This window comes from Limulus polyphemus, unplaced genomic scaffold (assembly GCF_000517525.1).
Source record: "Limulus polyphemus unplaced genomic scaffold, Limulus_polyphemus-2.1.2 Scaffold6955, whole genome shotgun sequence".
Classification (NCBI taxonomy): Eukaryota; Metazoa; Arthropoda; class Merostomata; order Xiphosura; family Limulidae; genus Limulus; species Limulus polyphemus.
In genome coordinates, this window is record NW_013672565.1 from 32,916 (window position 1) to 44,279 (window position 11,364).

General features: G+C 32.5%; 1 protein-coding gene across 1 annotated transcript in view; it reads right to left on the bottom strand.

Annotated features, from left to right (window-relative positions):
• Positions 1-8,845, bottom strand: part of LOC106474213 (tyrosine-protein phosphatase non-receptor type 9-like) — a 41,754-nt gene extending 32,909 nt beyond the window's left edge. Inside the window, exons 1-3 of the mRNA XM_022402564.1 lie at positions 8,678-8,845; positions 7,690-7,747; positions 2,363-2,452 (exon numbers count right to left, since the gene is read on the bottom strand). Coding sequence (XP_022258272.1) covers positions 2,363-2,395 — 33 coding nt within the window. The 5' untranslated portion in view covers positions 2,396-2,452; positions 7,690-7,747; positions 8,678-8,845. The remainder of the gene's footprint in view (positions 1-2,362; positions 2,453-7,689; positions 7,748-8,677) is intronic.
• Between the last annotated feature and the right edge of the window lie 2,519 nt (positions 8,846-11,364).

Here is an 11,364-nt window from a genome sequence, read left to right on the forward strand (position 1 = left end):
TATGATCCCATCACATCCTCCAGTGCTAATCCAACAAAAGATTATAACTTCACACATAATTCTGATGTTGAATTTTTTTTTTACTCCAACTTTTTATGATCCCATCACATCCTCCAGTGCTAATCCAACAAAAGATTATAACTTCACACATAATTCTGATGTTGACATTTTTTTACTCCAACTTTTTATGATCCCATCACATCCGCCAGTGCTAATACAACACAAGATTATAACTTCACACATAATTCTGATGTTGAAATTTTTTTACTCCAACTTTTTATGATCCCATTACATCCTCCTGTGCTAATCTAACACAAGATTATAACTTCACACATAATTCTGATGTTGACATTTTTTTTTACTCCAACTTTTTATGATCCCATCACATCCCCCTGTGCTAATCCAACACAAGATTATAACTTCACACAAAATTCTGATGTTGACATTTTTTTACTCCAACTTTTTATGATCCCATCACATCCTCCAGTGCTAATCCAACACAAGATTATAACTTCACACAAAATTCTGATGTTGAGATTTTTTACTCCAACTTTTTATGATCCCATCACATCCTCCTGTGCTAATCAACTCTGTACCTGGGTTTTCAAAGCTTAAACCTTCTGCTTATATTCAGTATTATATTTCCAATCTTTACACTCCACCAAATCACAAACAAGCAGATTGTACAAACCCAGGGAAAAATTCAACTTGACTTATATAACCATGCTTAGAATCATCATTTACATTTCAAATTCCAAATGCTTTTTTGAATAACTTTGGACAACAGATTACAACACATTATTAAGAGAAAATGACAAAGTAATAGGTCTACAGCTTCCCAACATTCCTTCGACCTCCCTATATAGCTTCCCAACATCCCTTCGACCTCCCTTTATAGCTTCCCAACATTCCTTCGACCTCCCTTTGTAGCTTCCCAACATTCCTTCGACCTCCCTTTGTAGCTTCCCAACATTCCTTCGACCTCCCTTTGTAGCTTCCCAACATTCCTTCGACCTCCCTTTGTAGCTTCCCAACATTCCTTCGACCTCCCTTTGTAGCTTCCCAAAATTCCTTTGACCTCTCTTTATAGCTTCCCAAAATTCCTTTGACTTCCCTTTTTATAAAAATTAAACATTACTTTTGCAATTTCCAACCATTCAACATTTCCACAGTGACTTTAAAAATTATAGTTAATACCCTTATTAACTCTTTGTTATACTTTTTTTAAAGTTTTATAGTAAACTTCATCAATGCCAGGATTTTTATTTTCAAGTAGTTTCCCAAGAAACAGAATTTAAGGACAAATCTTCCACATCTTTAAATAAATTGGTCAGCTTATGAAATTCATCACTCATGGTAAAAACAAATTCTTAAGCATCTTAGCAAGTTTTTTTGTCATAATAAAGTTTACTCTGAAATATTTTAAAGGACTAATATTATTTTTTAATTTTTTTTTTACAATTTACGTAAATGAAAAAAAAATATTTATGTAAAAATTCATGTATCGAGCTAAAGAAATTTTCATACACTCTTTCTGTCTTAACTGCAGCTTTCTTAACTTTTTTTTTGTTTAATACCCCTCAGTATCCTCAATTTTACTAAGTAAATTACAAATTTGTAGAAACTTGCAAACTGGCATTTAAAAAAAAATCATATTTCTTATTCATCCATTGAGAAGCAGATTTTTGACTTGAAACCTTGAAGAAATACCATTCCACACTTAGATAGCATTTTTATTATTTAGGTTACATTCTACTACATATCTCTCATACCATCTCAGGGATAGAAATAATGAAGTAAAATTACATTCACTCAAGGGAAAAACTATCAGGAGGATTACATTCCCTTGTGTAAAGTTACATTTCCTCATGAATTGTTAATTTTCATTGGTCATAAGTAAAGACATACAGATGGATCATGCATTCTGATAGTGAAAGCCAACTAAAAAGATGAAATTCCTTGGGAATGTAATATTTCAATCCCCGAGTCTTATTATAATTCGAGACCATGTTTAAAATTATTAATCATTCTTAAAACCTACTTGTCCTAAGTGAACTAAGTTTTATTTGGGAAAGTGCAGAATGTTTCTAAAACTGTCACAGCAGATATTCCATCACTCTGTTTTCAGTCTATCCAAGAAATCATGCAATATTCTACACAATTACATGCATTGTATTCAAGTCACTAATATCACAATTTGAATGAGAGACAAAAAACAACAACAACAACAAAATTAATTTGTGACAAAAGTTACTTATGTATGTAGTTTAAATTCAGGGTTTGTACATTTTCCATTAAAAGTTTGCTCCCTATTTAATCACGAAATTCAGAATTTAACCAAAAAATTTGGTTTTAATCTTACCTGTTCTTCTACTGGTGTCAGTGTTGCTGCCATTATTTATTTGAGTTAGCACAGCCTGTTAACCTCAGATCTATATTATTTCTTCTTTTTCTAAAACATAAATTATAGCATTATTTTAACATCCAAATGTACAAGATAGGTTTCACATTTTGATTAAACATTAAAGGTAAGATTTTCCTAAATTGAAAATGTATTTCCAATAATACTTACCTCTGCTGACACTTATAGCTAGTACTCAACTGCAAAGGTTTCTTCTTTGCCCATCTAACCATTAGTCTGATTTTTTCTCGCTCCATTCATTCATACCCCACTCAGTTGCCCTTGGTGATATTTGTCTTGTGATATTCTCCACCTACATCAATGCACCCTCTATCCTGGTACTGTATATAAGCACCTCATTCAGATAATTTCATCACTTTTTCGAGACTGATACCATCCCAGTCTCTAACACCAGCTGATTTTTGTGTACAAAAGACCTGCAATGTTTACCGAAAGCTTGCCAAATTTTGTGAAGATATACAAAACATTTTAAAAGTCATAGTATGAAAACTCTGATAGTTGCTTTTGGATCACAAGGTTGGTGGAATTCACCAATTCCATAGCAGGAGGATTAACAATTTTGAATACTTCAATCAGATCCCCTTTAACTCTTCTTTTTTCAAGATCTTAATGTGCCCTCGTATAACAAACTTTTCTGCCTAGATATAATTCTAGTAGCCCTCCAACAATTCAATGACCTTCCTAAAGTAAGGAGCCCAAGACTGAACACAATACTGTAGAATGAAATTATAGCCACTTTAGACTTGTATTCAATGTTTCTGTAAATACAATCTAGAATCATATTTGTCCTACCACCATCAACAGCACATTGCTTGGATGGCTTCAGGTACTGATCAACTAGAACATCAAAATCCTTTTCTTCTATAAAATTGTTAAGGTTATTAACATAAAAAGTTAAAATTTACCTTACCTGAAATGTATTGAAGGTTGAGCCCAATTGAGACAAGAGTTGAAGAACATGCCCAGATATACCAAATATTGGGTAGGCATGAGAAAAAAAATTGAAATGCTTGACTAGCTAAGCAGTCTCCTGCAGAAGAATGTAGGTATGAAAGGAGGAGTCCTCCTGAGAAGGAGCAAGGAGAAACCAGTTGTCTATTTAATAATAGAACCTCAGCCCCAATTTATGAATATGTTGGGCAAATGCCCCATGACTTGATTATAAATGTAAGGAGCAGATGCAATACCAAAAGGAAGAGCATGAAACTGTAAGACTCTATTCTGATGGTTTAAACTTGTCTGGAGTAAAAGTATCCAGTATTTCAACATTTGTTATCCACAGACCAAATGAAAAGGGCCACAAGAGAGAAAACAAACCCTCCATTCAGAACTGTGGAACAACTAGAAACCTGTTGAGATGACAGATTACAAGAGTAATACTCCAGAGTAGGGGTAAATACCCTCTCAAAGGCATTCTTGGCTAAGAGATCTGAGACTGCATCCTCGAGATGCTGAAAGTAAACAAAGTTGGAGGACGGAGAAAAGGAAATGAGGAGGGATGGAGGAAAAGAAGGAGAGAGATAGGCCATGGGCAAGAACCTGAAGAACCCAACTGTTGACTGAATATGGAGACCATAGGCTAGCAAAGTGAGACAGACAGGCACTCTTTGGGCCAGACCTGACAGAATAGTCACTGACAAGACGAGCAACAATTCCGACATCAAGAAGTGGGAGAATAGAAGAAGATGAAGATCGAGAAGTTGGAATTGGAAGGGGAGGTGTGAAATGAGCAAGCCTCAAAACAGGAACAGAAGGTTGAGGCTGAGAAAAATGAGAAACCATTGAAGACAATGAGGACAGATACCAGGCTGCCTTGGCTCACGCCTCCAGAGAATCAGGAACAACCCTGAAGACCTTTGGGCAAAGAAAAGGAACCAGACAAAGAAGACAGAGATAAATGAGCCATTAGTAAGGTAAGCATCTTGATCCAACAGCAGTAAGAAGGGACAGTGCAGAAGTAGTATGGGATAAAGTGGTATAAAGGAGAGAGGGAGAACAAACCTTCCCAGAAAACTGTCACAGAGCATAATGAAGTAAGGTGAGGGGACAAGGGGTAACATAGAAGGATGGTAAGAAAGAGACAAAGGCACAAAAACTAGGTACTAGAAAGTGATTTAGAAGTTAAGGTATATGGCTCTCTTTGCATGATATCATCATCATGCACTAGATCAGTTCATGTTAAATGTGACTTTTAGATTGGAGTTAGCTCAGGGCTAGTGGCATACAAGTCTCATAGGCAGATCCATGAGGGATCAAACTATTCTGTGTGGGGAGGTGAGGAATTATCTTGGAATTATAATTGAAATTATGATAATCCACATGCATTACCTTGAATTTATTATAATTAAAAGCCACCTGTCATTTATCCTCCCAACTCAAGAAATCACCTAAATCCTTTTGTAAAGCAATAGTATCCTCACAGCCAAGATTTCAATATCATCAGGACATTTAAGTAATTTATTGACCATTATTCACCTATGTCACTGTTGTAAGTCAATAAAAGCAAAGGTCCTAATACTGCACCCTGAAATACCACACATTAATCTAGTTTGACTGAGTATCATGAAGTACAAGGAAACAGAAAAATGGTATATTCCAAATGACATCTGTCAACCAAAGTTCTTGTTTGACTTGTAAGAAACTACATATACCTACCTTTCACTTTAAGAAGTAATTATTAATATCAGTTTTGATTTTATGATCAGAAAGAAACTCTTTTACAAAGGAAACATTATATTAAAACTTCAAAGTAAGTGTAAAACTAATTTTAAATATCTTTGTACCTCCTAATGTAGCACAGAATCGCATGTAATCTTTCTAAACAAAAAACTACAGAACTGTCAACAGTTACTTTTTTGAAGTTTCCTTGTAAAGTATTCTTGATAGCTCTAAGTGATTATTAGAATTTGATAAACCGCATAATTGTCAGGCTCATCATCTGCCCACCACAGATATCACAAGCCTGTAGACTAACCGCCGAGCCACTTGGGAGAGGGGGGGGGACACTAATTTCAACTACTTGATATTTTTGTGAGTTGCAACACAAGTTAATTAAGCTTTCAATTAATTTAAAATAATAGGTAACCAATTATTAAATTGAATTAATCACCCAGCTATCCAGCTCTAATTATTGATAGAAGTTTAAGTTTGCTTTGGATAGAAGTGATGAAATAGATAAAGAAAAAAGCAAGTTATTTAAGCAAGCAAGTAATAAAGTAAATAGAAAGAAAATCTATGTGATTACAACTTTGAGGAAAGACGAAGAAAATCAAAAGTTAATTGTGGTGCACAAAGCAAGTTCCAAGTCAAATGTGAGTAGATATATCTAGTAGATTTACCCCTTTGACTGTTGAAGGAATAGAAGAAAAGGATCTTGAGATTAACATTGTGACAGATCCTGTGAAACTATCTCGATACTGAAGTTCAAGATATTGTAACAAAGATAGATAAATTACTTACAGGTTCTAAATAACAATCTTTTTTTTCTGTAATTACTGATCACATAAATAAAAAACTATTTTGGAGATTTAATGATGGAAACTGTAATGTATGTCTTTCAGTCCCTTTTCCTTAAGTGATATAGGGGTAAGAAACCTTTGTGCAGTGTAAAGACTAAACAGTCAGTGGGGATATGTCAAATAAAACGTAAAATGGTTTGATCTAAGAGTCAAGTTTATAAGGTAGAGATAAACTGTTTATTTCTGACGAGTTGTATCTAAGAAAGTTGGAAAATACATGTAATATGTCAAGAACTAAATAATTTTATTATTAATGACTTTTTAAATTAAATTTACAGATTTATTTAGCTCGGGGAGATTATATCTTGAATTTTTAAAAAGTATGACAGATGTATTTGTGCTGAAGACAACAGAATGAGAGATTACAAGTTTAAGATTTGGAAAAAACAACTTGGGTTTCAGTTAAGAATTTTTTTTTTCAGACAGATTGATTGGGTTTAAATTTTTGTTTTTTCTCAGGGGGTTGGGTGTACAGGAACAGCCTTGCTGTCCATATATTAAGACTTCTATATCAATATTAAGTTGGGAAAAAATGTAAATGAAGCAAGAAATAGGAATTAAATACAAAGAAATAAAGATTTTTAGCAGGAATAAAAAAATGCATCAGAATTACTAAATGTAAAGAAGAAAGCAATAAAAAAACTAAATATAAAACTAAATATAATACCATTATCATTATTAGCACCTACTGTACAACACAATATAAATACATACAAATACATATAAACAATACAAACTGACACCTCAAACAATAAAGTCAACAAATTGCATGAAATGATATACAAGCTAAACCAATGGCCCTAAAAAACATTGATAAAATATTACAAACCAAACTCCAACATAACAAAACACTTTCATGAAGTTAGTAACACATTAAAGATTACAAAAAATATGAATTAAAAAACAAAGTACACCAAACATTACAACAATAGTTAATAAATATCCAGCAATATAACCATAAGAATGAATAAAGTAAATTAGAAACATGAAAATGCTTGAAAATAAAAATTACCAGAAGTAGTTAATAAGTTAGTTTCTATTATACTAAGTCTACAGTAAGTTTTTAGCATTGCAGGCTTTGGCTTTGTCAGCATGCTATGTATCACTAGTATTAAAAAATGAGTGATAACACACGTTGACAAAAATGTGATGAGCATACGAGTTGAGGTTATTAACGGAAAGTAGAAAATAATACAACCTAATATAAAACTTATAATTTTAATAAAGTTCAAGAACCTTTTGATAGTTTTATCATACTTGTTTGCATAAAAAGTGTTTCATCCAAAATCTTGCTTTAATCGTACAAGCTACATCCTTAAATGGACAAACAGGAAGATTATTATAATCATCTAAGTCAAAGGTTGTCTTCATTGGCTTAAAGCTGTGGTTGCTCAGTAGATAGTGTTGGTATCAAAATACTGGTGTTAGCCGAGGGTCTGGGTTCAAGTCCCTATTTCAGATTATCACAACTAGTACTTCAATAAAAACAGTAGGTAAATAATTATATTCAGATATGAAAAAACTATGTCATGATTGGTGAATAAGTTGTTAAAATCTATGTGGAATGAGGACAATGCTTAAAATTCGATGAGGTGGAACTGGATGGTTATCTGATAGCTAATAGCTGGGGCTTTATATTAAAATACTAGCCAGGGTATAACTGCTCAACTACTTAACGTGATGGCACCATTCTGCTCAAGATATTTTTCTAAAAGCAACTTTGATTGAAAGATATAAATAATAACTTACCTAGTAATAGTAGTAGTAGTACCATGGAAAGCTTAGGACCCCAAAGTACAGAAAATAACTGAAAAAATACAAACTAAGTGCTCCAATTTTCTTTTAGCCAGTCTTACAAGTTACAAAACATAAATACAAATTACAGGCACACAGCTATTTTTTCTATAAATACAGACTTGCTTATCAATATTACAAATACTGCTTATTTCCAGACTAAAGTCTCGAATTAATCAGGACCAGGAGTATATTAAATTTAATAGTCTAGAACTCAGTATAACGTCCAATCAAAACGAAACATTAATAATAGTAGTAGTAGTGACAGTGTAGTACTCTAATCTTTAAGTAATTAACTACCATACCATTGGCAGTGTAACTTTAGAATTTAGAAACCTAGTACTACTAGTATTAGTAATATAGCCAAGCATGTAGTAGTAGTGATAATGTAGTACTCTAACCTTTAAGTAATTAACTACCATACCATTGGCAGTGTAACTTTAGAAACCTAGTACTACTAGTATTAGTAATATAGCCAAGCATGTAATAGTACAGTTTAAGTTTCAACTTGACGTTTCGAATTTATGTACTTCACTTGAAGTTCACAAGTATCTAAAAATATTAAGAATACAAAAATGTTATACATTTGCTAATTTATAAATCATTAAACGTTTATCACGAAATCAGCCTGTTATTCAAAATCAAACTTCAATTTCAAAGTGTCATAACATTAACAATTATTCGAGAATGAATCTATTTATTTAAATATTTTACTTTTAGTTTTAGCTAATAAAAGCGAAACTAATTATTTATCTTCTATTATAAATATTACGTTTTGTCAATAAAATAGTTTACCCAGAGAAAAGATATTTATTGAAAAAAATACCTTGTTCTCACCACGTAAACTTCCCCAACATTACAATAAATGAATAATAAGTATTAATAATAATAATAGTAATACTATTACTGGTGTTAGTGTTTAATAATCTTAGGCTAAGCTTACCTGTTCACGGGCGAAAATATTAACAAAATCGCTTATTTAGGGTCTTATAAGTATGTTATTTATATTTGAAATATCCCAATCATACCCTGAGTAAATGAACTAAAGTCTAACTTCCTGTGTGATTTTCGACGAGATCGTCAGATAAAAAGAGAACAATAAAATAAAAAAAGTTACCTACGTATCAGATTTGAAGATAAAGTAATACATTATATGTAAAATAGTTTATACATTGAAAAAATGAATTTTAGAAATAAACAAAGATAATGTATGAAAAATTTAAAACTATTGATTTACGATACTTTGAATAACAAATTACGTCAGAACTTCCTGTGATGTCATCAGTGTTGTGCTTTTGACATGTATTGAGATTCAGCTTTGTTTGGAGTTAGTATAGTAGCTGTAACAGTGAGGGAAGTTAGACTCACCGAGTAGGGTTAGACTTTTAAGAGAGGAGGGATTTAAATCATTATTAACGGGCCTAAATATGGCTCAACAACCCACAAGCAGTGCGTTGAGAGCCCTAGCCCTTGAATTCAAAAGTGTCCAAGAAGAACCTGTTGAAGGATTTAGGGTAAAGCTTATCAATGAAGATAACCTTTTCGAATGGGAAGTCGCAATCTTCGGACCTCCTAATACTCTCTATGAAGGAGGATACTTCAAGGTATAAGACTACTTAATTTTATAGCGTTTGTCTGTGTAGTGTATTACAGTATTAGTGTTGTACTAGTCCTACCAATAATATTCGATGTAAGAAATAACTTTAGATAAACTTTTATTTTGGTTGCCATCATGGTTCAGACCAGCTGACGACGAGATGTGCCCGTACCTAGTCTGTGGTATTGAACGAAAGGCCCCTGCCACAGTGCCAGTCATGGGCTGTGACTTATTCAGTTATTGGAACTTGAAGTTGTACTGCTACCCAGTGCTAGTACTAGTAGACAAAAGGACGATCTGAATTTGCTGAAAATAAAATATTTTTAGTGTTTACATACAACTGATTTGAAATATAGTATAATGCACTAATTAGAAATAATGTAAGAAAAGCTTCTCGAGTCCAAATCCCCAGCTTTAAAAAAAAATTGTTTGTCACAAATTTTAAGTTAAAATAACCCTTACATTATTACATGGGATTTTTAACACTGATTTAACAGTGATTTAGAGATTTACCTTAGTTTATAGTTGTTAAAAGTTTTCAGGTTTTTAAGTACATTAACTTTAAGTGTTTTGAATTTAGTCTTGCTACTAAGTACTGATAGTAATTCTATGATGTCTTAGCTGTTTGTATACCCCTAGATTTTATCTAAGTCTCTAAAACATATCATTATTATATCTAATATTTATTTTATCATTAGTAATTATTACACATTTCTATTCATAAGTAAGCTAATTATATCTTTTAAAGAAGGGAGATAAGGCATTTAACCAGTTAGTTTTTAGGTGATCTGCCTTGCATGATCATTTGATGAGGTTTCACAATTTTGTCAGACAGCCAACATTTCTTTGCAAACAAAAGATCCTGATGAACCTATTAACCTTTTTATGGGTATTACTTCTTATCTGAAGAAGGATAAGGGAGTGGACCTTGTTTACTTTAAATTTTCATAAAGCTTTTCATAAGGTGCTGCATAAAAGATTGGTGAAACAGATTACCTCAGTAGAGGATAAATTAGTTAAATAGATTGAAAGTAAAATGGGTGGGAGGAGAGGAAAATTTAACTAAACTATTGTTTCAAGTGGTGTGCTAAAGGAATTTGGACCATTGATATTCCTTATTAATGACATTATTGAGGGAATAAACAATAAATTGTTGGAAGTTTTCTGATAATACAAAAATCTGTAGGTCTGGTTCATTAAGGAATATGTATTAGTTTTATGGAGAAACTTGGAGATGGTTGGTTAGTAGACAAATGCATGTATAATTATACTAAATATAAAGTTATAAATGTGGGTTATTATAATCTAAGTTACTTCTTCACATATGAATTAGTTGAAAATCCTCATAATTATGTGAATGATTAATACTAATAGGATTTCAAGACTATGGGTTGGTAGATCTCTAAACTTTTAAGAGTATTTCATTGCTACTAGTAGGGCTAACAGAATATTGACTAAGCTTAAAAAGGCCATGGTTTCTTAGTGTAAGGCACTAGTTAGGCCTCGTTTAGACTATTGGGCACAATTTCGGTTCTCTTTTCAAATTATATTGAGTTGGAGAATGGTTAGGGAGGGCTACTACCGTAAGACAATATTGGCAATGGATGCGTTGTCATATGGTGACAGCTTTAGGTCTCTTAGTGTACTCTCTCGAAAGGAGAATGGTCAGAATTGTTCTGCTTGAATTATATATATAAAAAAAAAACTATTAAGGAAATTGGTAATACTGATGCATCAGAATTTTTCATGTTGAATTCTGAAGCCTATAAGACAAAGTCATAAATTTAAGATTTGGAAGGTTCAGACACATTTCCAATTGATAGTTTTATATCTTCAGTAGAGTAATAAATTTGTGAATGGTAGAGGATGTAGCTTTACAGGAATTTAAGAAAATGATTGATGAATATTTGTGGATCAGGGCTGCACATAGGGTTAAGGTCTCTGATTTCCCTGTGCTATATTAGAAAGACAATAGAGTGAGAGGACACAATTGTTGACAATGGAAGAATTAGCTTTGAAAATGTGTAAATAGC